Below are 27,913 nucleotides of genomic sequence, written 5' to 3'. Positions count from 1 at the left end.
TTAAGATGGTGCATATGACAGATCACAAAAGAGTGCTCTCTGGGTAAGGCGGACAAAAATCTAGGCCCCCGCAGCGGCTATATATACTTTTTGGGGGTTCACCTCACATAATGGCGCCTTGTGAGATCAGAGCAAGAAATGGACCAATGGGAGCTGCAGTTCATCCACAGTGGTTTTCTCGAGAATCTTCCAATAAAATTAAAACGATACCAAAAAAAAAAAAAAAAAAAAGGTGGTGCATATGAAGTGATTAGCATACAACTGATAGGTATATAGCATATGCATACACACACAAAGCAATATATACATATAGAACGTTATGTTACAATGATGGTTAAGATGACTGCTCAGATGCTCACGGAAAAGATTAGTTTCTTTTGCTAACAACAACAAAAACACACAAAGATGTTCAACTGCAGGATGAAATGTTGCAAATAATATTCAAATTTTGATACTACTATCAATGTGAGAAAAAGAAGAAATTAATTTCTACATTTACTTCACTATTTTGAAAGAAGAGTGTAACGGCTACCTAAAAAGCTAATAATCAAGCGTACCATCTCGGTTGTCCTCTAGATCCTTCTGTTTCTCTTCTCTGTCATCAGGATCATCTCCATCATCGTCGTCATCATCATCATTGTATTGGCCAAGAGCATTCACCAACTCCACAAAAATTTCATCATTTATGAACCCACATTCTGAAATTTGTTAAGGGATATCAGAAATAAACAGAGGAAAGCGGCAATGACAAAAGTTTATGTATTCCTCTTCTAGTTTGGAAAAGGCCATAGCCTATCAGTATTATAAAAATTAGTATTAAACTGGGATGTTTGGGGAACAGTTAAGATCAGTTTCAAGACTGTTCTTAATCAAAGTTAGGAAAGAGAATTTATCTTTAATATTTGTCACTTTTTCTTGAAATCAAGGCCTAGCACTAACCCAATCCTCTACAATTAACTATAGCTTTAGCCCCCTCCCAAACAATGTATCTGTCCTTAAACTGATTATAGCAGGTATTGGTTTACACTAATAATGAAAATGACATTGCAAATATCACCCTCCTTTCAGACACTTTAGCATAACCTCCTAAACACACACATACACACACACACAGATTCTAACTGAATTTCAGGTGCTTCTGTAGTCTATTGCAGAAGATATTTTTGAACAGTAGGGCCATGTGCCACAAAAGCAGAGCCCCAACCCTAATTAATTTTACTAGTAAAAAGTCTTAAAATCTAGATACTCACACAATTTCTATTTGATTTGCCTGTTACTGCATTATAATTTATGCTAACCAACTACAGATAATTAAGTGGCAAACATGAGCCTCCAATTAAAAACAAAGAAGGGGCAGATACTGGGTCTAGTGGGTGGTTAAGGTATCCACATACTGCCGGCGCCGCGGCTCAATAGGCTAATCCTCCACCTAGTGGCACTGGCACACCAGGTTCTAGTCCCGGTCGGGGCACCGGATTCTTTCCCGGTTGCCCCTCTTCCAGGCCAGCTCTCTGCTGTGGCCCGGGAAGGCAGTGGAGGATGGCCCAAGTGCTTGGGCCCTGCATCCGATGGGAGACCAGGAGAAGCACCTGGCTCCTGCCTTTGGATCAGCGCGGTGCGCTGGCCACAGCGCGCCAGCCGTGGCGGCCATTGGAGGGTGAACCAACAGCAAAAGGAAGACCTTTCTCTCTGTCTCTCACTATCCATTCTGCCTGTCAAAAAAAAAAAAGATATCCACATACTGTATCCGAGCACCTAGTTACAGTCCTGACTCTGCTCCCAATTCCAGCTTCCTGCTGATGTAGATCCTGGGAGGTAGCAGGTGATATCAAGTACTTGGATTGCTGCCATCCAGATGGGAATCCTGGATTTAGTTCCTGGCTCCTGGCTTCCGCCTGGCCTAATCCCAGCTGTTATGGGCATTTGGGGAGTGAGCCAGCAGACAGACACACTCACTCTTACACTCTCTCTTCCTCATTTGGGCAGTGAACCAGCAGATGGACACACTCTCACATATTCCCCCCCCCCCCCCCGCCGCCTCTCTACCTCAAATAAAGCTTTAAAACTTTGTTTTATAAAAACAGGAAAAAGATTGAAAATATTGGGCTTCTGAGCCTATGTCAGTCCTTTAGAGTTTGGTTTAAATTTTAATTTTATTATTAAAAATGATTCTTCATACCCTATGTTAAAAAAAAAAAAAAAACAAAAAAAACAAGGTTATCTCTCAATTCTTTAGCCATTTTTGCAAGAGAATAAACATGGCTCACCTCTATCTCCGTGTACTTTTCCATCATAATTTTTTATTAGTTCTTCAATGAAAGTGCCGTCCTGGTCTAGAACTTCATCTCCCATATAAGGAATGTTATGTAAAACAGTTTCATCTTCCACCTAAAAGTTTAAAAAAAAATTAAAAACCAGACTTAATCTTATTAAAATATTTTTAAAATGGCAAGGTACTATAACTAAAACACAACTTTTTTTCTTAAGTAGATTTCTTTACTCATTGTACAGAATTAAAATATCAGTCATGAGCAGATGTTTGTCACGGCAATTAAGATGCTACTTGGGGGGCCAGTGGTGTGATATAGTAGGCTAAGCCTCCGCCTGCAGAGCCAGTATCCCATATGGGTGCCAGGTCAAGTTTCCCAATACAGCTCTCTGCTATGTCCTGGAAAAGCAGTGAAAGATGGCTCAAGTGCTTGGGCTCCCGCACCCACAAGAGAGATCCAGAAGAAGCTCATATTGGCCCAGCCAGGAGTTGCCTTCGGTTTGGGGAGTAAACCAGCGGATGGAATATCTTTGTCTCCATCTCTCCTGTAACTCTGTCACATAAATAAAGATCTTTTTTTAAAAAATAAATAAATAGAGATGCTACTTGTGCGGTATCAGAGTACCTTCATTAAGGTACCAGTTCTGCATCAAAATCCAGCTTCCTGCTTATGTGCACTCTGAGATAATAGGTGCTGCCTCAAGTACTTGGGTCCCTGCCACCCATGTGGGAGATCCAAATGAAGTTCCCAGCTCTTGGCTTCAACCTAGCCCAGCATGACTGTTGTAGGCATTTGGAGAATGAACAAGCAGATGGACAGCCCCTGTCTATCTCTGTCTCTCTGCCTTTCAAGTAAATAAAGTTAGTAAATAAACCTTTTCACTTTTTTAAAAAAAAAATTATCTAGTTGGAAGGTAAAGTTACAGAGAGAAAGAGAGAAATCTTACATCTGCTAGTTCACTCCCAAATGGCCACAATGGCCAAGGTTGAGCCAGGTCGAACTCAAGAGCTTCTTCCAGGTTTTCCAAGTGGGTGGCAAGGGGCCAAGCACTTGGATCATCCTCCACTGCTGTCCCAGGTACATTAGCAGGGAGCTGGATCAAAAGTGCAGCTGGCAGAAGAGCCAGGACACAAATCAGCACCTCCACAGGATGCTGGTGCAGCAGGAAGCAGCTTAACTGGCTATGCCGCAAAGCCAGCCCCTAAATAAACCTTTTCAAATTAAATATGACTCAGACAGCAAACTCTGAAAAGCTATAAAGGAATTAAAGAGCTCTCACCAGTAACTGTACCTGAGAAAACAAAACTGTTGACGGAGAAAATAATTAAGAAAAAATACTTCACATAGTGTAACATATCATCAATATTACTATCATATGCCTCTAAGAAGGAAAAAATGCTGCAGACTACGAGGAGACATCATCAATTTTTAAAAATTCCTATTTCAGATACTGAGTATCTTAGAACTGATGAAATAGTTTATCAGAATCAACTATGCATAGCTACCCAACCCAAAAAAAACTACCATAAGTAAACATTTCTAAACTTCACTTAATGCTCTAGGTAAGACAGTCAATATAATAAAATTCTAGGGATGTAAAATAAAACATCAATAGTCTATTATAAAAATTATTCCAAATGATTCACGCTTATATGCAAAAGAACACTGTATGGTAACGAAGTATTTTAATACTGAGATGAAAGCTGACTGTGCTATTAAGGTAACAATAGATTAGCTTATATCAAGGTTCAGAAGACCACAGTGAAGAAAAAGTTGCTAGCTTTGCAGGAAAGAGCCAATCAAAGAAAAGTTCAGGAAAAATGGAGTATTCAAGAATATAAGAGACCGAAAGTTGACATTCATGGAAGATAATTTTCAATAAATAAAAAAGATAATAATTGTAAATGAAGACTGGACAGTTCTGAAGTGCACGTTTAAAGAAAATAGAGTAATTCAAAGTAAATTTAAATCTAAATCTTAAAGAGGCCTCTGAACAGAGTAATGATTAAAAAAGACTTTTAGAAAAATAATTCTGATACACAGAATAGACTGGCTAAGACTGACTAGGAAGACGAGTCAGCTATTTAAAGTGAGATGGTCCTTTCTGTCTCTCTCTCACTGTCCACTCTGCATGTCAAAAAATAAAAAAAAAAGTGAGATGGTGCAGCTGGCGCCGTGGCAGAGTGGGTTTAATTTAATCATCTGCCTGTGGCGCCAGTATCCCATATGGGTACCGGTTCTAGTCCCGGCTGCTCCTCTTCCAATCCAGCTCTCTGCTGTGGCCTGGGAAAGCAGTGGAAGATGGTCCACGTCCTTGGGCCCCTGTGCTCACACGGGAGACCAGGAAGAAGCATCTGGCTCCTGGCTTCAGATCGGCACAGCTCCAGCCATTGCAGCCATTTGGGGAGTGAACCAACAGAAGGGAGACCTTTCTCTCGGTCTCTCCCTCTCATTGTCTGTAACTCTACCTTTCAAATAAATAAATAAAATCTTTTTTTTTTTTTTTTTTTTGACAGGCAGAGTGGACAGTGAGAGAGAGAGACAGAGAGAAAGGTCTTCCTTTGCCGTTGGTTCACCCTCCAATGGCCGCCGCGGCCGGCGCGCTGCGGCCGGCGCACCGCGCTGATCCGATGGCAGGAGCCAGGAGCCAGGTGCTTTTCCTGGTCTCCCATGGGGTGCAGGGCCCAAGCACCTGGGCCATCCTCCACTGCACTCCCTAGCCACAGCAGAGGGCTGGCCTGGAAGAGGGGCAACCGGGACAGAATCCGGCGCCCCGACCGGGACTAGAACCCGGTGTGCCGGCGCCGCTAGGCGGAGGATTAGCCTAGTGAGCCGCGGCGCCGGCCCAAATAAATAAAATCTTTTAAAAAAAATAAAAATAAAGTGAGATGGTGCAGGCTGGAATCAGAAATATGACAATGACTGACACAGAAGATAACACAGTTAAGACAAATGTTACATTCAGGAATCAGCAGACAGGAAATAGAAGGAAAAGGAAAACCTTCAAACAATCCTTAGATAAACTGAGGTCAACAGGAACATTCATAAAGGTAACAGTTCTTGAGACAAATGAGGGAAATTGGCAGAAAGGGGAAATTTAAGGTATAAAATGAAAACCTAAGATTTTAATGTATTCATCAGCCAAAGGTGGCAACGTTTTTCTGCCAAGGGCCATTTGTATATTTATATCATTCAAAAAATTACCAACTCAAAAATTAGCCTGCTGTTGGAGCCAGTGTTGTGGCACAGCAGGTTAAGCTACTGCCTGAAATGCCTGCATCCCATGAGCACAGATTCCATTCCTGGCTGCTCCAATTACAATCAGGCTCCCTATTAACTCACCTGGAAAAGTAGCAAAGATGGCCCAAATGCTTAGGCCCCTGCCACCCACATGGCAGAATGGGATGAAGCTCTTGGCTTGGACCAGTCCAGCCCAGTCCAGTCCCTGGGTATTGGGGCCATTTGGGAAGTGTACCAGCAGATGAAATCTCTGTGTGTTTGTGTGTGTGCGTGTGTGTGTGTCTGCCCCCTCTCTCTGTAACTCTGCTTTTCAAATAAGTGATCTTTAAAAAAAAATATTAAGCCTTCTATACAGACTTATTGAATTTTGATTCCCATCTGCTGTAGCCTCAGCAGGGCCAGACTGGATGATTTCATAGACCTTATGTGACCTGCATCTATATACAGATGCAAACTTACATACACACTATGGTCCTGTTTTCATCTCATTGCACTTCACTACTACCATTTAACTAGCAGAATTCATTTCTTTGGATATAAGACAAAATTAAATGATATTTGGCTGTTTTATCTTCCTAATTGTACCCGTATAACCTTTGCCCCCCAAAACATATTCTAGCCATAATATAGCCTGTCTGAGTTGCTTTGCTCAGTGACCAGAACCCATCAACAATTCCTAATAATATTTACTGACAACTTTAAACACAATATTCTGGGGCTGGCACTGTGGCGTAACAGGTAAAGCCACCGCCTGCAATGCCAGCATTCCATATGGACGCTGGTTCAAGTCCCGGTTGCTCTCTGCTATAGCCTGGGAAAACAGCAGAAGATGGCCCAAGTGTCCTGCATTCACATGGGAGATCCAGAAGAAAATCCTGGCTCCCAACTTCAGTTCGGTGCAGCTACGGCCATTGCAGTCATCTGGGGAGTGAACCAGTGGATAGAAGACCTCTCTCTCTGCCTTTCCTTCTCTCTCTATGTAACTCTTTCAAATAAAAATAAATAAATCTTTAAAAAAAATTCTCTGAGAATTTTAGTTGATTAATAATAAGACCCCCCTCTAAAGGTCTAGCGATATGATTCTCAAACTAAATGTTTTGAGTAGTAAAGCTTTAAACATACAATTTATGCAACTGCAGAAGAGTAGCTCAAGTCTACCTTTAATCTCCTACTGTTATAAAAGTCACTAAAAATATCAATATCAAAACTATCATTTTTTAAACCAGTAAACAATTCTTCAAAGTAGGCTCACCAAGGATACAACATTTTAGTGGTCTTCCCACCTTATAAGTCAAGTACTATGAATTTATTATTTAACAACAGAAGTCAAAAATATACACTTTAATTGCTCTCTCATTCCACCCTCCTTCACTCTACTTCTATAAAGAATTAAACACTTGGGGCCGGTGCCGTGGTGTAGCGGGTAAAGTCGCCACCTGCAGTGCTAGTATCCCATATGGGAGCCAGTTTGAGTCCTGAATGCTCCACTTCCAATGCAGCTCTCGGTTATGGCCTGGGAAAGCAGCAGAAAATGGCCCAAGTCATTGGGTCCTTCTACCCACATGGGAGACCCGGAAGAAGCACCTGGCTCCTGGCTTCGCCAGCTATTGCAGCCATCTGAGGAGTGATCCAGCAGAAGACCTCTCTCTCTGTGCCTATGCCTCTATGTAGCTCTGCCTTTCAAATAAATAAACACTAGCTTTTTATTACAAAAGCTACTGGAAACGTGTAACCTGTGGAAATTTGCTAACTTGTGTTTTAGAAGCCCCAATATTGCTTCCTAGTGTACATTATCACTTAATAACATGCAGCCTAAAATTGTTTTAAGCTCTTAAATAAGAAAAATGCCAAATCAGACTGAGATTATAGGATACTGCTAAGGGGTAAGAACTGTAAACTTCAGTCTTTATCTTATTTTATTTTTTCCACTTAGACTAAAACCCAAGCTGCTTTTAATGTGTTTAAACCTGTGTATGGTTTTTGCTTATCCTTTGCAGAACAGTGGGAAAAGACAACACTACAAATTTTTTTAAAAGTGCATTGCTTGATCGATTATCTGAGAAGCAGAGAGAAGAGAGAGAGCTCCACCCACTGGTTCACTCCCCAAATGCACACAACAGCCAAGACAGCCAGGCAAGAGCTGGAGCCAGAATTCAAACCAGTTCTCCCAGCTGGGTTACGAGGGCCCAATTACTTGACCCATTACTGTTGTCTCCCAGAGTCTGTGTTAGTAGAAAGCTGGAATCAGAAACCAGAGTTGGGTACTGAACCCAGGTACTGGAATATGGGACATGGTTTTCTATACTAGTGTCTTAATTGCTAAGCCTGAGACCTACGCCTACAGATGCATTTTTTTAAAAAGTATTGAGGGTCCAGTGTTGCAGCATAGCAAGTAAAGCCACCTACAAAAATGGTGCCTATAGGTTCATGTCCCAGCTGCTCCACATCTCAGCTCATGGCCTGGGAAAAGCATCAGAAGATGGCCCTGCCATACACATGGGAGAGGTGGATGACGCTCCTGGCTCTTGGCTTTGGCCTGGCACAGCCCTGGCCATTGCAGCCATCTGGGGAATAAACAAGCAGATGAAGATCTCTCCTCTCTCTCTCTGCTTCTCTGAAACTCTGCCTATCAAATAAACACTGTGTTAGTCAAATTTTTTTAATTTCTCTAACAGTCATCATTTTGATAGCATTATTTATACTATCTTGATTCACCTTGACAAGAAAATTATGGGTTTTAATTCAAAATAAGTTACTATCAAATAAGCAGAAGATATACTATTTACATACCATAAAATTCTGCTGTAGGGGAGACCAAGAATACATTATGGGTACTGAAGCAACTGCATTCAGAGTCTTTAATGGGATGACTTGAGTTGGAAAATCCAAGTCACTGGTCACCGAACACTAAAACAGAAAAAATAAATTTGCTCTTAAGAACAAAAGGACAACCTTAAGTTGTAGCCATCATATTGTAAAGAGACACTGTCTACTTACAGAAAGAAAACTTCTTTACCTAGAACAGTAAAGTTCATAAAAATTCTCTTTAACTTAGGGTGAAAAAATTCCTCAGACATTGCAAAATTTCAAAGTCCTCCAATCTTTTCCCATACTTACCAAGATCAACAGGAATCAAAGATTATATTTATGTTAGTCTCAACAACCTGCTTAACTGGTCCATATTCTCACTATACATTTCCTAGCTCCTTCTTAATTTCTTATACCTCAATCACAAAGAATAGTAATATATTTACCAAATATGTCACCTAAATTTTTATTAGAATAAGGACACTTCTTGGATTCACCTTTATCTTCTTTCAAAAACCAGTGTCATTTGCTGATGTTATCGATGATACACAAATATTAAGGATAACAAATTTGAGTTTCAATCACAACAAAGTGGATTCATATCAATTCTGAAGATCTCTTAAATTAGTAGCCAATATTATTTTCCTGTGTACTAGACACTACTTTAAACACACTATATGTCTTACAGTTAGTCCTCATTATAACATTATTAACATTATTCTTAGCTCCCATGTAAGAGTTGAGAAAACTACAGTAAAGAAAGGGTGATTATTTTGGCCAAAGTTGCACATTAGGTAAGGCTAGAATCTAAACCCTGAAAGTCTAACTCTGGAGCCTCTACTCATACTCACTACACATCCTGCCATGACATTATTTCTATGCTTAATGGCATATAATCCCTTCAAATAACATACTTCATACAATCTACAATGTTACCAATTTCAAGGCAAACCATTATCTTCCATATCACCAAAGGAAAATGTTGCCAAACTATGACATAATACAATTCTAATTATGCGTGTTTCATGTTAAAAATGTTGTACTTTTGATTCTGTGAAATATGGTAAAAATTTGTACCCGAATAATCACAGCACTTTCCGTTCTACCTAGGATCCCACCTTTTCTTAAAAGAGTACCACTATTCCTTTCTGTCTCTCTCTCACTGTCTAACTCTGCCTGTAAAAAAAAAAAAAGAGTACTACTATCTAATCATCAGGCCTCCAGAACCTTCCCAAAAATATCCTGGATACCCTATTCATGATTTACAATCAGTGAAAACAGGGCAAAAAAACTGAGTAAGATGAAACATAGAATTTTATGTATGTATGTGTATATATACATATATATATACACTCATACACACACAAACATATTAAATGTTTAATTTCAATTTAGATGAAAAAATAGCAGGACTAAATCTAATGAAATTAGAGTAGAAATTTTTGGCATAGAGGTCATACCTGGCCCCCAAGCACTGCACCAGGCCAGTGACATAATCTCACAGTCATCATGGTCACTGAAGCATAAAAATAATTCCTTCCTGCGCCAGCGCCATGGCTCACTTGGCTAATCCTCTGCCTGCGGCACTGGCACCCCAGGTTCTAGTCCTGGTTTGGGTGCCGAGTACTAGTCTCGGTTGCTCCTCTTCCAGTCCAGCTCTCTGCTGTGGTCCGGGAGGGCAGTGGAGGATGGCCCAAGTGCTTGGGCCCCTGCACCCGCATGGGAGACCAGGAGGAAGCACCTGGCTCCTGGCTTCAGTTTGGCGCAGCATCCGCCGTGGCAGCCATTAGGGGAGTGAACCAACGGAAAAGGAAGACCTTTCTGTCTGTCTCTCTCTCACTGTCTATAACTCTCTCTCTGTATCTCTCTCTCTATCTAACTCTGCCTGTCAAAAAATTTTAAAAAATAATAATTCCTTCCTTAGTGGAAGTAAAGGTTAAAGGATAGAGTACTTAGGAAGAACTCCAACAAAGATTAATCTATTAATTTACTTTCCAAATAGGCAAAGATAGAGATAACAATACTAGAAAGCTTATAGCTCATGTAAATAAGGTGTGAATGTTCACTTATACTCTACAACCTATAATCTTTCCCTTTTCTACTCTTTGGCCTCAGATAATATCTTTCATACATCTATCTAATAATCCAGTAAAAGCAGTTAACATTTGTTGAGCACATACTATGTTGTAGGCACTGTGCTAAGTCCTTATATACATTATCTTTATTTTTCATTACAACTTTATGACATTAAATAGTTTTAACATCACAACTTCAAATGAGGAGACTGAGGTACAGAAAAATTAAATAATTTGCCTAGTCACAAAATCAGAATTAAAACCTAAATCTGACTGCATCACCCAAGAGCTTATTACTGTGCTATAGTTCTTGCCTTAGTGATGCTCATAAGGTAAAATAATGAAGATAGCCATACAACATCTGCTGTATGAAAGAGACACGTTGGCAACACTACAGGAGTAACTCCTCCACCAGCTTCCTCTTCTTATCCTTATTACTACCAAGGCTTCTTTCATTCTTTATTCCTCACTGGGTAAATTTGGGGGTGAGGGTTGGTTATAATTAGCGAATGAAGTGTTACACACTGTACAGTGATTTCAAACCACAACCATTTCATTTATTTTAAAAAGAAAAACTCATTTTGGCTTTACAAGCAGGAGAGGGGATAAATTAATTCTGTGGTTTTAATTCTGCAGAAGAGCTGCCTTTGAAGTTTAGAGGGGGGTTTGCCTCTCCAATTCTGATTTGCTTGCTTTAACAACCAAACCCAAGGTCACACATAAGGTTCAACAGTTGTGTAAGAGGACATGATAGTTTTTGCTTCATCTAATTCTGGTAATGCAGGAAAGGCTGAGTATACTGAATGAAGTCAGCTGGTTTTCCCATGAACAGAAAGAACTTAGAGAAGCACAGAAATTAAGAAGGCATAGGCTAAAGCAGTAAGTACTACTTCCAATCTCATATCTGTATGCTGCTCCCAAACCCCATTATCTCAATTTTGAGTAACCCAGGAATAGGAAATAAGCTCTCTGAGGGCAAAAGTAGCTGAGGCAAAGTAACAGTGTGAAACAATACTCAGCACAGTGTCTCGGAAAAAAAAAAAAAAAAAGTAGGCACTCAAAAAATGTTTCTGGACTAACAGACTGCATTTGCTGATTTCCTCTAATGGAGACTTCAACTTCAATATCCGTTAAAAGGTAAGAGCACCTTTTCAGAAAACTAACAGTGTACCCTACCTCCTATCTCTGCAGTATCTCTAGAAATGTATCCCATGCTTTAACTGTTAACCTTAATAACCATACTCCTTTCACTCATGAAATCATATTCAAATGCAAAAGCATTTGTTGGTAAAACAAGTTTGGGAATTCTTATTTGACTTAAAGGAAAATTACTCAAAATTCCCAGTTACTTATCAGCAACTTCTTTTTCTCTGAAAATGTATCACCCTTGACAGTTTACATAATTTAGTATCATATCACTCAGAGTAGTGAAAACAATTTTGACCTCATGGGTCTTCAGAACATTTTACCTAATCAGAGTCATGTGTCCTGGAATCAGGAACTATGAGACCTATATATCAACAAATTAACTTCTCTAATTCTAATTCCAACTTGAAGAGCACATAGGGAAATCATGAAAAATGATTTATCATCAACGATAAAGAAAATGACTAGAAGAGTTATCAAGGATGCCACATTTTCAGAGAAATGGAGCTTACTGGTAAGTAACCAGGTTCCTCTGAGGATGGATAGACTTACATCAACCAGCTGGTACAATAGGCGACTGTGTGGCTGGACCACTGGGAGCTGGAGAGGGAAGTCAAGCCAAAAATAGCAGTTGTAGGAGTACACAACCAAACTGAGATTCTTGGCAGGCTGGTTCCAAGTAAAAACTGTGTTATGGAAAATCGTAGAGGGAAGAGCAGGTGAATGGCCTGCAGGGAAGGGAAAGAAATTAACACACCCTACTACGTGCCAGCACCATGCTAGAGATTTACAGAGTTAACACACCCTACTACGTGCCAGCACTGTGCTAGAGATTTACCAGAGTTAACTTCTTTAGAATTGACAACTACCCTACGAGGTAGGTATGACTCCCCATTTTCACAGCAGGCTATCCTAGAGGACAAAAGCTAGGGCCATCCTGCCCCTCAACAATCTTTACCATGAGGAGGGTTAAGCCCAACTTCCACGTAGTATGAGGAAACACACAATTATTCGAGTAAAAAATATTCTTGGATAACAGTTGGCTTGTTTATTAATTTGTCAGACATAATTGTTCACATTGTCTATTATCTGTTAGCCTTTCCACCTGAGAACAATGAGGTACAAACAGGAAAGCTGTCCCTCCAGGAGAAAAAGGATGAGCAGAAAGCATCAGTTGACACCAGCTCTTGAGAAAAGCTAGAGATGACTTCTGAAACTATCTTAAATTCCTCAGGATTTGAGGAAAGAAAAGATAACACACACAAGTTTTAAATTAGCTAGCCTGTCTGATGAATATGACACCATATATAATTTAAATTCAAAATTTGAATAAACTTAACAACAGAAGTGAGTTCATAAATATGAAAAACATCAAACTTTTTTTAAAGATTTATTTATTTGAAAGAGTTACACAGAGAAAGGAGATATTTTCCATCCATTGGTTCACTCCCCAATTGGCCCCAACAGCCGGAGCTGCGCCAATCAGAAGCCAGGAGCCAGGAGCTTCTTCCAAGTCTCCCACGTGGGTGCAGAGGTCCAAGGACTTGGGCCATCTCCTACTGCTTTCCCAGGCCATAACAGAGAACTGGATAGGAAGTGGAGCAGCCAGGACTCGAATCAGCGCCCACACGGGATGCTGGCATTGCAGGCAGCGGCTTTACCCACCACGCCACAGCACTGGCCCCAAAAACTTGTATAACATAATTAAAATTTTTAAAAAATGGAAGTGAGTTCATAACCATGTTTGGAAGACAAAAGAGGGGACCTGCATTGTGCCATAGTTGGTTGAGCCACCACCTGTGTCACCAATATCCCAGCTGCTCCACTTGATACAGCTCCCTGCTAATATGCCTGGGAAAGCAAAGACGGCTCAAGTACTTGAGCCTCTGCATCCATGTGGGAGACTTGGATTAAACTCCTGGCTCCTGGCTTTGGCCTGGCCCAGCCTCAGCTGTTGTGGCCATTTGGGGAATGTACCAGTGGGTGAAAGAGCTCACTCTTTCTCTGTAACTCTGCCTTTCAAATAAAATAAATAAATCTAAGGGGAAAAAAAGACAAAAGAGGAGGAAAAAAGTGATTGAAGGAGACAACCTCTCAAATATGAGAGGCAGAAATAAAAATGCAGACAAAAACAGTTAATATCTTGACCCAGATGTATTTGATGAAAGCAACTAATGAAGTGTATTGGATGTGTTAAGGAACAAAAGAGTGACTGGTCTCAGGTTGTAAATTATTTCCATTTTTGTTGTTAAATATTTATGTTACAGAGCCATTCCAAAATGGGTGAAGAACCTCCCCTTGACAACATAAGGCTACTAACTTCTGAACTCACTTTTATCCTTATGCCAGTTGTTATACTTCTTTCCAAGGGCTTGGGAGATGGGAAGGCAGACATATATAACATTTAACATAAACGTACAATAATTTCAGTAAGTTTAGAGACCATTAAAGCTCTTCCCAGTATCCCAGCTTCAGGAGCCTGGTCCTGAATGAAAGAGATCATAAACAGAAAAGACCTAAATAATCCCAGGCTAAAATCCAATGCTATTTGGTCTGAAAGGGGGTATTAGCATAACTCATTCCCTCATTAACTGCAACTTTGCTAAAAACTCCAATTTTGCTAAAATGCTAGAGATCAGACACAGAGCACAGGACATGAAGATAATAAATTCCCAAAAAAGAACATGAAACAACTAATCAGTCATGTTCATCCATCACATTCAAACTCAACTATCTAACTAAAAAACAGGCCTGTGAGTAAAAAATAAGGGAAGAAAGAAGGAAAGGGATGGAAAACAAGGAGGGAAGAAGCAGATAAAAGACAAAAACTAAGAAATGAGACACTGTATTACATAAGTCCATGGCTTCCATAGTTAGAGCAACAGAATCATTTAGAAGTCCTGCTTAAATAATCAGATTTGAGTTTTAATACTATATAGTAGTACAGGTGCCAGTGAAAAACAGACAGACAAGACAATCGCAAGCATGGTCTTTTAAGGGGCAATGCTCCAATTCTGGCTCAGACGGTACACTTGGGCAGGAGATCACCAATCAGGCGGGCTGTTCTGTTATCTTCATAGATTCATAACTATTACTAAACTGGTCACTGACAACTCAATAGTGTTGGGAAAAAAAACCATAAAGCTAAATAGAAAAAAATTCAAAACTAGCCCCTTCCTCACTCTTTATAAAAAAGGAAATTCCTGATGGGTTAAAGGATATTACAATATAACACTAAACAGGACTCGCATTGTGGTGTAATGAGTTAAGCCACTACCTGCAATGCTAACATCCCATACGGGCTCTGGTTTGAGTCCCCAACTGCTTCACTTCTAATCCAGCTCCCTGCTAATGCACCTGAGAAAGCAGTCGAAGATGGCCAAAGTCCTTGGGCCCCTGACACCCACCTGGGAAACCCAGATGAAGCTCATGGCTCCTGGCTTTGGCCTGGCCAGTCCTGGCCTTTGCAGCCATTTGAGGAGTGAACCAGCAGATGAAATTTCTCTCTATATATATTTTTTTCCCTCTCTCTTTGTAACGCCGCCTTTCAAATAAAATAAATCTTTAAAAAAAATGAAAACAGAACAGAAAGGAAAATGGATGAATAAATCATAATAATGAACTAAGAATGACTTTCTGATACTTTAAAAAACAAATCAGAGTGCTTTTGTACCACAGTGCCTGGATTCAATACCCAGACTCCTGACTCCAGCTTTCTGCTACTGCAGACCCTGGGAGGCTGCAGTGATGACCCAAGAGATTGGGTTCCTGCCATCCAACTACTGGACTATACAGGAGACCAGGATTGCATTCTAGCCAGAAGCCAGGAGCTTCTTCCTGGTCTCCCATATGTGGGTGCAGGGGCCCAAGTCGCTGGGCCACCCTCTGCTGCCTTCCCAGCCACACTAGCAGGGAGGGAGCTGGATCTAAAGTGGAGCAGCCAGGCCTCCAACTGGCACCCACAGGATGTGGATGCTGCAGCAGCAATTTTACCCACTACGCCACAGTGCTGGTCCCCGTGCAGTAATTTCTAAAAGCATGTTATTATCCACTTCTAATGTATTCCACGGGAAAAATAAAAAAAAAAAAAAAAAAAAAAAAAAAAACTGAAAAAAAATAAAACCCCAGAAGGGTTGTACTACAGGGAGTTTTGCCTTTTATGTTTCTGATTTGACTGTTACAATGACCTCTTAGTTGGAGTGAAAAGATAAAACTCTTGAACAAGCTTCACTAACCCAATATTCACATCAGCCATTACAAAACTTCCTCGGGGCTGGCACTGTGGCTTATGGCTTAGGCCAAGCCTCCGCCAGTGGCACCAGCATCCCATAGGGGCGTCAGTTTGTGTCTAGGCTGCCTCACTTCAGATCAAGCTCTCCATTTATGGCCTGGAAAAGCAGTAGAAGATGACCCCAGTGCTTGGATTCCTACACGAACACAGAAGACCCGAAGAAGCTCCTGGCTCCTGGCTTTGGAGCAGCCCAGCTCTAGCTGTTGCGGCCATTTGGAAAAGTGCACCAGCGGATGGAAGACCTATCCTCTCTGTCTCTCCCTCTCTCTGTCTATAACCCTACCTCTCAAATAAATAAGACCTTTTTTTAAAGATTTATTTATTCAAAAGTCAGAAGTTACACAGAGAGAAAGAGAGGCAGAGAAGAGAGAGACAGAGGTCTTCCATTGCTGGTTTACTCCCCAATCGGCTGCAATGGCTGGGAGATGTGTCGATCCAAAGCCAGGAGCCAGGAGCCTCTTCTGGGTTTCCCACAAGGGTGCAGGGGCCCAAGGATTTGGGCCATCTTCTACTGCCTTCCCAGGCCATAGCAGAGAGCTAGACTGGAAGTGTAGCAACTGGGACAGAACTGGCACCCATATGGGATGCCGGCACCTCAGGCGGCAGCCTCATCCGCTATGCCATAGCAACGGCCCCAAAATAAAATCTTAAAAACAAACAAACAAAAAACTTCCTCAACAGTTGTCAAGGGTAGATAGTGAAATCTGCCAATCCTCCAAAAATGTTATTTAGACATTTTTGAAAAATTTTTTAGACTTAAGATACCTTAATCTTAAATTTACAAAACTGATCCTAATATGACCTTTCCTAAAAGCATAAAACACTTCTATTAGTTTCCTGTCAAAAGAAAACTTTATGATCATGTTACACTGGGGCCAGCACTGTGGCACAGCTGTGGGTAAAGCCACTGCCTGCAATGCCAACATCCCAAATGGGTGTCGGTTCAAGTCCTAGCTGCTCCACTTCTGACCCAACTCCCTGCTAAGATGCCTGGGAAAGCAGTGGAAGATGGCCCAAGTCTTTGGGCCCCTGCACCCATGTGGGAGACCCACAAGAAGCTCCTGGCTCTTAGCTTCAGATCAGCCCAGCTACGGCTGCTGTGGCCATTTGGAGCATGAACCAGAGGATGGAAGATATCTCTATCTCTCTCTCTCTCTCTGCCTTTCAAATAAATTAATAAATCTTTAAAAAAAAAGATATTCATCTACTCAACCTAAACAAAGACAGAAAGAAAATAAAGGCTAAAGCAACCTAAAGATCATACAGGTGGGAAGGACTAAAAGAGTTAATATCAGACACAATTCTCCAAGTAAATATTAAGAATTAATATCAAGTAAATATTAAGAAAGGCAAGGAGGGATTGGCATGCGGCATAGCAGTCAAGCCACTACTTGGAATTACTACATCCTTTATCGGTGTTAGGTTCCAGTCCCAGTTCTAGCTTCCTGTTACTGTGCATCCCAGGAGGAAGCAGGTGAGGATGACTCAAGTAGTTGGTCCCTGCCACACATGTGGGAAGCCTGGATTGAGTTCCAGGTTCCTAGCATCAGCCTGGACTAGCCCTGGCTGACACAGGCATTTGGGAAATGAACCAGCACATGGAAGATGTCTCTCTCTCTCCGTGTGTACCAAATAAATAAATAAATTTTAAAAGGGGAAGGGGAAGAATCACAGAAAGCTAGGGACTAGGTCCTTGAGGCACCAAGACATGATGGACCTATTTAGACTGAGATTAAAATCAACACTTGCAGAACCATCCATTTATTTTCAAAAACATGGAAACAATGACGTAGGTTCTATGCCATATTTGTTCACAGGCTCATGAAAATCTAAACCTAGAGATCTTTTAATTCTTAAATTTACAAAGTAAAGACAGTATGTTACTTTATTGAAAATTAAGAATATATTTGAGTAAAGACTACTAAATTTTCACTGGATACACTAAAATATTTTCTTTATAACCAGTAACTAAATCTATAATTATAATTAGCTGAGGAAGGCACATTACCAGGTCAATAAATAACGCAATGAAGTGATTGCATGTAAACCAGCCACTTTTTCTTCTTCAACAATATTAAGTTCAAGTTGCCAGCATACAAAAGAACTTACATTTTGCTAAAACCCTCTCCAAATCATTTGCAAACACCAAATGATACACAATGAACTTGAGAATCATTTCAAACATTATTAGAAAGAGCAAGTTTAAGCATGCTTCTCTTTCACAGTCCTAATATGCATAAAGAGGAAAAATTCCAATACAATGAATGAATGGAAAAAGTATCTTACAGTTTTTAGCAAGAAATGGACAAATGCAAAAAGATTCCATCATTAAAACTGGAAAATGGCTACAAATTGAAGAGTTACAGAAGGCAAAGTAATGACAGTCACCTAGGAAAAAATTTTTGTTAAACAGCCACGCATTTTGGCAAAAAGGTTTACATCCTGTCTTATAATAATATATTTGTTTAATGACAGTTTGAAGCTGGTGCTCTAACTTAAAATGATTAACTGGAAAGCAAAGGTAAAACATATAGTCATTGTCTTCAAGAAATTAGAAGTATTTTTTAAAAGAAAAACTAAGAACATATGCTATATTAAAATTTTGGTTAGGTTCTATAATCTCAATAACAAAAAAATAGTTACTAAGTATCTTAAAGACACACTAAGAAAACAATACACTAAAGATGCAGTTGAACTGTAGAGCTCTTTGATCTAAAGTAAGCATCTTCCAGTAGTCACCTCATTCGATTAGAAAGTAAATTTTTGTCAGACAGTCCTTACCAAAATAATCTACAGAAAATCATTTTAAACTGAGTATATCAGGGTCAGTGCTGTGGTACAGTGGGTAAAGCTGCCACCTGCAGTGCTTGCATCACATATGGGTACCGGTTTGAGTCCTAGCTGCTTCATTTCCCATTCAGTTCCCTGCTAATGCACCTGGAAAAGCAGTGTGGAGTATGGCCCAACTGCTTGGGCCCCTGCACCCACATAGGAGACCCAGAAGAAGCTCCTGACGTTGGCGTGGTCCAGCCCTGGCAGTCATGGCCATTTGGAGAGTGAACCATTTGATGACAGATCTCTCTCTCTCTCTGTAACTCAACCTTTCAAATAAAATAAATCCTAAAAAAAAATAAATACTGAGTATATCTACAACTACAGAAGGCAGTGAAGCATTGAGACTTGATTGAAGAATTGAGATCTGTCACTGATGCATCATGCTGCCAGAGAACTTAAGCTGAATGTCAGCACTTATATACAATTAGCTTATAAAAACAAATGGTTAATGAAAACAATGCTATAGCACTTCAATTTTAAATGCTACTGACTTTATGTGTTTCAATCAACACTGCAGTCTAAAATTCCGCCAAAGCTACTACCAGGAAAGCCTCTGTAAATGATGGTCACTTCTATTTTCTCCACCTGCTTGACCTACTTCAGACTCCAACTTTTAAAACAAATAAAGGAAATTACAGATGGAAAAGTGCAAAGCAAAGAAAAAATAAGCAGAGACATATTCTCATCTGAAAAGTCAAGAGGTTAGACTATGAGAGCACTAAAGTTCTTTCCAGCCTTAAAACTTGGATTTATTGATATAATACCGAGAAGCTTATCATAAACTGTATAAACCTCAGTTTCTAAAAGTCGGTGATGATGGTTTCTAAAAAGGGAGAGGGAAAATAAAAGATGAATCATTTGAAGTAAAACCAGCTATCAACAGTGGTGTAAAAAACTAATGATCTTTATCAGGTCAGAGCTCTATTTCAAAAAAATTAAATTCCTAAGGCTAGGGATTTTTCTTCCCTCCATCCCCGCCCAGTATCTTGGGAAAATGTTTCTTCTAAACCTGTGTGAGGTACTGGAAATACTAGGTTTAGAAAACAATTTTATTAAAATGTTGATTTGTTCTCAATTTCTCACATAAATTCAACAAAAAATTCTGTATCTTTATGTTCAACAACTTATCTCTTGACAAAATTAAAAGTAAACTCAATGAGTAAATAGTTAAAAACTATAGTCTTAAATTTAATGAAAAATTATATTATGGGGGGCCGGTGCCATGGCGCTGTCAGTTAATCCTCTGCCTGTGGCATCGGCATCCCACATGGGTGCTGGTTCTAGTCCCGGCTGCTCTACTTCCAGTCCAGCTCTCTGCTACAGCCTGGGAAAGTAGTAGAAGATGGCCCAAGTCCTTGGGCCCCCGCACCCACTTGGGAGTCCAGGAAGAAGTACGTGGCTCCTGGCTTCGAATCGACACAGCTCCAGCCATTGCAGCCATTTGGGAAGTAAACCAATGGAAGGAAGACCTTTCTCTCTGTCTCTAGAGCTTTGTCACTATCCCTCTCACTGTCTATAACTCTAACTCTCAAAATAAATAAAATCTTTAAAAAACAAAAAAAAAGAAAAATTATATTATGTGCAAGTCCCGTTGTTCACCATCAACATGCTCTACTCTTCAGTTTGTCTTAGCGAAGTACTCTTCCTGGCCCACATCAGATCATTTGAGTAAGCAAACTAACTGACGTCTTCTAAGGCTCAGTTTCCTCACCTGGGGGAAAAGGTGTAATACAACTACCTTGAAGATTAAATGAGGTAATGTGTACAATACCTAGCACAGCGCCAGAAGCCATTATTGCTGTTAATTTTATTATAAATCTAAGTTGGGCTTTTTTTTTTTGGTAGCATTTTGAGATTCCCAAAGGCAAAGTATTTCTCCAAATTGCTACAATTTAGTCCTCCACAGAAAAAATTAAAAATGAAGTTGTCTTTTTGTGTAAGCTTAAAGTTCCAAAAGGTCACTAGATAAAATGTTCAAAATAACTAGCTATAAGCTTTGTCACGATCCCTTTTAAGGATGTTCTGATTGGCAGAAAAAAGAATTTTTTATACACAGTATATAAATAAAAAGTCGTTTGCCTCTAATTTCTAGGCTCTGATCTGCAACAGACAAGGAGGAAGATTTAAGCATTTAAATACACTGTAAGTCAGAGCCTTAATGAGTTGTCACCTGAAAAAATGCATAAATAACTAAGAATCATTCCAAGTCATGTGTCACCATCAAGACGACTGAAATAATCATAGGAACATGCTGGAGCCACTAAGACATCAAGAAGTCTTTGAAGCCTACGTGCTACAGTCTTGACAGGTTCATACAACAGCACATTATTGTTTGATTATTATAGTAATGCTTTATGAAAATGATTACTAATGAAAAAAATTTTAGAAAAAATTCCATTGTTTAGATTCTTCCCATGTTTAGAAACTCCTAAACAATGTACTACACAGCGTAATCTTAATTCCAAACCACTTTTTCCCCTTTTTGCTTCAGCTCCTATTTAGAGATCCTACACCATATCTTTCTATGTAACACAGGCATTTAGACAGAAATGCCTAAACTAGAACCCTACTGATTACTTCTAAACTGCTCTGGTTTCTGACAGTTTTATCTCAGCTTGTTCCAAGTGTTTTAATTGGATATTCAATTATAGATTCTACTACATATGTACTGTCTTTCTTTGAGAATAGGAACTCCTGCAGCGTTTAAGATCTACCTCATCAAGATGCTATATGAAAGGAAATTCCGATCTCTCAAATTGGAATTTAAATATTCTTATAGAGAGCCTTAGCCTTCAAACAAAATACACAATAAAAAGATTTCTTGGTCTATGAATATGTGGCACAGTTGGTTAGGCAGGCCTTTGCAACACCAGGATTCCATATTGGAGTGTCAATTCGAGTCCTGGCTGCTCTGCTTCTGATCCAGCCTCCTGTTAATGTGTCTGGGAAAACAGTCCCAGTACCTGGGCCCCTGCCATCCACGTGAGAGACCCAGATGGAGTTCCTGGCTCTTGGCTTCAAACTTGCCCTGACCTGTCTGTGGCCATTTGCAGAGTGAACCAGTGGATGGAAGATCCCTTTGTCTCTCCCTCTCTATTTGCCTGCCTTTCAAATTAATTAATTAATAAGTTCATAAAAAAGGTAATCAAAAGATGTTTATTAAAAAAAGAAAAGTCAGGTCCGGTGCTGTGGTGTAGTGGGTTAAAGCCCTGGCCTGAAGCACCGGCATCCCATATGGGCACCGGTTCTAGTCTCGGCTGCTCCTCTTCCAATCCGGCTCTCTGCTATGGCCTGGGAAAGCAGTAGAGGATAGCCCAAGTCCTTGGGCCCCTGCATCCACGTGGGAGACCTGGAAGAGGCTCCTGGCTCCTTCGGGATCAGCGTAGCTCCAGCCGTTGCAGCCAACCAGCAGATGGAAAACCTTTCTTTCTGTCTCTACCTCTCTCTGTAACTCTGTCTTTCAAATAAATTACAAAAAAAAGTCTTGCTTTAAGTAGTGATCTGATGAGAACATTAAAGATTATTATATTTAAAAGCTGTTCACTAAGTCAACAGTCTTATAGAATCTAGGAATTCATCTAGGGATTCTAAACACAGAAAAATAGCTAGGAGTGTGATCTAAGGCAATCATTAAGAAGAAACAGCAATAACAACATGGTCATCCTGCAGTCACTGATTTCCTCCCAGTAACCAACCAACATTCCAACAGCAAAGATCATTATGTGCTGATAATTACAACATGTTATGTTAACCAACCTCCCTAGTCCCGCGCAATGAGCTCACAGAAGTCATGATGTGCACAGGCTGTATCCTTCGCTGTTTCCACTCTTGGTTTAAGATTTCCGTTCTTTCCAAAATTTTCTGACGATTGGAACTAAACATACTCTTTAAAAAAATGAACAAGAGGAAAACAAAATTGTTCATTATTATAACTTGTAACATCTCTAAAGCAGATTAAAATCTAGTGATTTCTCACAAATACCAAGAGCATCTCTACAAATGCAGATTTTACACGAAACTAGTTTCCCACATTCACATAACACAAAAACACCATACCTATTATTTTATTGTGAGTGGGAGGAAAATTATTTCCATTATTAATTTTGTATTTTAAAAAAGACTTTAGAAACATAAAATTAAACCATTCCTTTGCATTTACACCCTCTTTTATATATACGATATAAAGGTACCCTAAAGAGACTTATTTCCAAATAGGTTGATAGCCTAGATTAAAATCTTTCCACTATCATTAATGTGCATGCTACATGTTAATTAAGACAGATCAATTACCTTGGCTTCCAAGTCCTCATTGATCTTATTATAATCTAACCTTGGGTGAAAATGTACTATTTCAAAATAAAATATATTTAACTTTACAGGAAAAAAAAAAGATCTTTAATTGTATATGCATTTGCACAAAAGACAAACTATACCTTTACTTCATCAGCTCGTCTGAACCTCTTGAGCTGCCTCAGTCGCATGTACTCTGATTTTACACGCTTCCGCCAACAAACTGGTCCCTTGTCAGATTTCTTCCCAGTCTGGCCCATGTTTATTCTAAAAGCAATGGATCCACATTAAAATCACTAATCTAATCGGTCCAGGTATGATTGCCTAAGTTTTAATCCCCAGCAAACAAACTAACAACAAAAAAATTGCACATTATACTGTTGGATATTTGCAAAAAGGTGTTCCATATGTGGTTAAATCCTCAAAGCATTTAGTTTAAAATATGTTTTTATATAACACAACCTTTGAAAGATTTTTATTTACAGAGGTCAGCACTGTGGTATAGTGGGTAAAGTCAGCACCTATGGTGTTAGCATCCCATATGGGCACTAGTCTGTGTCCCAGCTGCTCCACTTCCAATCCACTTCCCTGCTAATGCACCTGGGAAAGCAGCAGAACATGGCCCAAACACTTGGGCCCGTGCACCCACAGGCAAGACTAGGAAGAAGCTCCTGGCTCCTGCCTTCAGATCAGCCCAGCTCCAGCTGCTGTGGCTATTTGCAGAGTGAACCAGCAGATTTAAGATCTCTCTCTCTTTTACTCTGCCTTTCAAATAAAAAGTTCTTTTAAAAAAAATTTATTTACAAAAACTCTCTCTACATTCCTAAATAACATCTATCTTACAGAAATGTGATCTCATTGCAGGTATTAAATTATTCCTCACCACTAGCTAGTTTTTACACCACAGGATAAACATTTGTAGGGAAACAAATGTAGAGGCATTCTCTGGTTTTTTTCTTTTTTTTCTTTTTTTTTTTTTTTTTAAGATTTATTTATTTGAAAGTCAGAGTTACACAGAGAGGAGAGGCAGAGAGAGAAAGAGAAAGGTCTTCCATCCGCTGGCTCACTCCCCAGTTGGCCAAAACAGCGTGCCGATCCGGAGCCAGGAACCAGGAGCTTCTTCCAGGTCTTCCATGGAGGTGCAGGGGCCCAAGGACTTGGGCCATCTTCTACTGCTTTCCCAGGCCATAGCAGAGAGCTGGATTGGAAGTGGAACAGCCAGGACTCGAACCAGCACCCATATGGGATGCTGCCACTGCAGGCAGTGGCTTTACCCACTACGACACAGCGCCGGCCCCTCTCTATTTTTCAGCATTAAATTAGCTGTTATGAAACCAAGACGTATCTGACATACAGCGTTGGTACTCCACATCTCCAGGTTGTGGCCCATTCACAGATTGAAAATATTCAGAAAAATAATCAAAAAAGCAAGACTAGAATTTGCTGCATGTCAAACACTTCAATGATTGCACTCAAATGAAGTAATGTATAGGCACAACTTGCTGTAGCCTTCTGCATTTACTGCCTTTCCCCAGCACTTACTGTTGGAGCATTGTTTGCCTTGCACCTATATCATGTATTATACTTTTTTTTTTTTTTTTTTTGACAGGCAGAGTAGATAGTGAGAGAGACAGAGAGAAAGGTCTTCCTTTTGCCGTTGGTTCACCCTCCAATGGCTGCCACAGCCGGCGCCCTGCAGCCGGCGCACCGCGCTGATCCAAAGGCAGGAGCCAGGTGCTTCTCCTGGTCTCCCATGGGGTGCAGGGCCCAAGCACTTGGGCCATCCTCCACTGCCTTCCCAGGCCACAGCAAAGAGCTGACCTGGAAGAGGGGCGACTGGGAAAGAATCCGGTGCCCCGACCGGGACTAGAACATGGCGTGCCGGCGCCGCAAGGTGGAGGATTAGCCTATTGAGCCGCGGTGCCGGCCAACTATACAGTCTTATAATGGTTGCCTCTGTACTGAAGATGCAGACTTCTTGTCATATTCCCTAAACAACTATTTAGATAGCATTTATATTATGTTAGGTATTATATGTAATCTAAAGATGATTTAAAGAATACAGGAGGATGTGTGTAGGTTATATGCAAATACACACCATTTGATATCAGGAACTAGAGCATCCATGATGGGGAGAACATATAAAGGGACAACTATAATTTAAAAAGGTAAATCCATAAAAGTAAAATTTGCATTCAGTCCTAAAGGTAAAAAACATGAGACAACATAAATAAATTTATAAATTACTCTCCCCTATACATGCTCCTCACTGAACACTGTGACAAATGTATTTTTGCCTTTTGTGCCACCTTTCCTTATATTACAGGTATCTACTAACAAAAAACAAATGCTGGGACCGGCATTGTGGTATAGCTGGTAAAGCTTCCACCTGCAGCGTTGGTATCCTCTTTGGGTGCCAGCTAAAGTCCTGGCTGCTCCACTTCCGATCCAGCTCCCTGCTAATGTACCCAGGGAAACAGAGGAAAAAGGCCCAAATTATTTAGGCCCCTGTACCCAAATGAGATCAGGAAGAAGCTCCTGGCTTCACACTAACCCTTCTGGCCATTGCAGCCAGTTGGGTAAGTGAGCCAGTGGATGGAAGATTTCTGTAAACTCTGCCTTTCAAATAAATAAATAAATCTTTTTTAAAAATGCCACAAATGCAAAGTAAATTCTTTTGCCTCATCTTTAGTTGTAGGCTCTAAGAACCAATTATTTTTTAATGTGGGAACAGCCTACAGGTTACCAGGTTATCTAGCTCATACTACTGATTCTCTACCCTAAGTCTATCTAAACAAGTTCTTTTCTAGAATACTTTCTTCTTAAATTATTTTTTTAAGACTTATTTTATTTATTTGAAAGGCAGTTACAGAGGCAGAAGCAGGAGTGAGGAGGAGAGAAAGGTCTTCCATCCACTGGTTCAGTCTCCACATAGCCACAGTGGAGCTTCTTCAGGGTCTCCCACACTGGTGCAGGGGCCCAAGGACTTGGGCCATCTTCTACTGCTTTCCCAGGCCATGACAGAGAGCTGGATTGGAAGTGGAGCAGCCAGGACTCAAACCGGCATCCACTGCAGGCAGCGGCTTTACCCATCATGCCACAGCAAGCCCCTCTTCTTAAAGAATACTTTAAAAAAAAAAAAAAGATTTATTTTTATTTAAGAGCTATAAAGAGAGAAGGAGACACATATACACACAGAGACAGAGATCTTCCAGCTGCTGGTTTGCTCCCCAGATGGCCATCAACAAGGACAGCTAAGCCAGGCCGAAGCTAGGAGCCAAAGGCTTCATATGGGTCTCCCACGGGAGTGGCAGGGGCCTAACACTTGGGACATCTTCCTCTGCTTTTCCCAGGCCATTAGCAGGGAGCTGGATCAATAGTGGGGCAGCCAGGACATGAACTGGCGCCCACATGGGATGCCAGCATCACAGACAGCAGCTTTACCTGCTTCATCACAATGTTAGCCCCCAAAATACTCTTCAAAAGGCCACTTCTCTGTTAGGTCATGCAGTGCTATATAGCTCACACTAAGGAATTTGCTTCCATTTCTTTAGGAGTAATGGTAAGCCACTAAGTGTTTCAAGTAAAGGAGAGACAGTTCACAATTCTAAAAAACCAAGCTGAGAGCAATAAAGAAACAAGAGCTGAGGTGGGGAGAGTAAAATAACAACTGTGCCACCAGGTTAGATCCACAGAAGTGTATTCTCTAAAGAGATGACCAGCTTTTTAAACTGCTCTGGTGAAGAAAAAGAAAATGAATTCAGGAGTTACTGAGGAAATTCTTTAACCAAATGACGCTCTAAATATGGCAAATGAAGACTGATGTTTGGTGCAGCAGTTTATAGATCTCCTGGGACACCTGCATCCACAATGGGATGCCTGGGTTCTAGTCCCAGCTGCTTGTGATTCAAGCTTCCTGCTAATGCATTCTGGAAGGAAGCACGTGACGACAGTTCAAACACTTGAGTCCATGTCAAACAGGAGACTTGCATTGAGTTGCAGGTTCATGGCTTCAGACTGGCCCAGCCCCAGCAGTTGTGGGTATCTAGGGAGTGAAGCAATGGATGAAAGATATCTGACTCCGTCTCTACCTTTCAAATAAATACAAACTTTTTAAAAATATATATAGGAAGTGGAAGGAGAAGGCAACTTTCTGGCTTGAATAACTAAATCTCTTAAGTAGCATTTACCTATTTACATAAAGCTCTCAGGCATAGAGAAAACTACCGAGGAAAAGATTCAGAGGAAGAATAAGAGTCCTGAGTCAGTGGGTCCCTTTCTATAGGACACTCAACCACCACGTACAGCACAGAAAACAGGTCCTGATTCAGAGCTGAAAGGGGCAAAGCAATTCATTTTCTCAAGAACAATAAACATTATAGACCAGGCAGTGAGTGGACAAAGTTAAATGAACATACAAAGATGAGTAAAACTGCTCTGATGGAGCTTTATGTCCTACTAAAAAACGAAGAATAAACAGATTAAAAGATAAATACATGCACACAAAAAAGGACAGGTGACTGGAGAAAGAAAAAGACAGCAGGACTACAGAAAGAAGGCAGCAGAGATGACAAACAGCCTTAAAGGTTACACTGGTGGGGCTGGTGCTGTGGCATAGCGGGTAAAGCCGCTACCTGCACTGCTAGCATCCCATATGGGCACCAGTTCGAGTCCCGGCTGCTCCACTTCCTATCCAGCTCTCTGCTATGGCCTGGGAAACCAGTACATGATGGCCTGAGTACTTGGGCCCCTGCACCCATGTGGAAGACCCGGAAGAAGCTCCTGGCTCCTGGTTTTGGATCAGCACAGCCCCGGCCGTTGCAGCCAATTAGGGAGTGAACCACCAAATGGAAGACACTCTCTCTCTCTCTCTCTCTCTCTCTGCCCTTCCTTCTCTCTCTGTGTAACGCTTTCTAATAAATGAATAAATCTTAAAAAAAAAAAAAAAAAAAAGGTTA

At 40.5% G+C, this 27,913-nt stretch overlaps 1 protein-coding gene across 23 annotated transcripts in view; it reads right to left on the bottom strand.

Moving 5' to 3' along the window:
• EZH2 (enhancer of zeste 2 polycomb repressive complex 2 subunit) overlaps nucleotides 1-27,913 on the bottom strand; it is an 80,629-nt gene that overhangs the window by 24,507 nt on the left and 28,209 nt on the right. For 14 of the 23 annotated variants that reach the window (XM_008258062.4, XM_070071355.1, XM_051849026.2 and 11 more), the window contains 5 exons: nucleotides 23,099-23,222; nucleotides 22,422-22,550; nucleotides 8,301-8,417; nucleotides 2,268-2,388; nucleotides 558-698 (listed from right to left, as the gene is read on the bottom strand). In XM_008258062.4, the coding sequence (XP_008256284.1) occupies nucleotides 558-698; nucleotides 2,268-2,388; nucleotides 8,301-8,417; nucleotides 22,422-22,550; nucleotides 23,099-23,215 (625 nt within the window). In that variant the 5' untranslated portion in view covers nucleotides 23,216-23,222. Of the gene's footprint in view, nucleotides 1-557; nucleotides 699-2,267; nucleotides 2,389-8,300; nucleotides 8,418-12,091; nucleotides 12,268-14,946; nucleotides 15,029-22,421; nucleotides 22,551-23,098; nucleotides 23,223-27,913 lie in introns of those variants that run through there. The other 9 variants (XM_070071358.1, XM_070071359.1, XM_051849018.2 and 6 more) reach the window with 2 other exon arrangements.

This window comes from Oryctolagus cuniculus, chromosome 3 (genome assembly GCF_964237555.1).
Source record: "Oryctolagus cuniculus chromosome 3, mOryCun1.1, whole genome shotgun sequence".
Taxonomy (NCBI): Eukaryota; Metazoa; Chordata; class Mammalia; order Lagomorpha; family Leporidae; genus Oryctolagus; species Oryctolagus cuniculus.
Note: the sequence above shows the minus strand (reverse complement) of the source record. Positions and strands in the feature narration are given on the sequence as shown.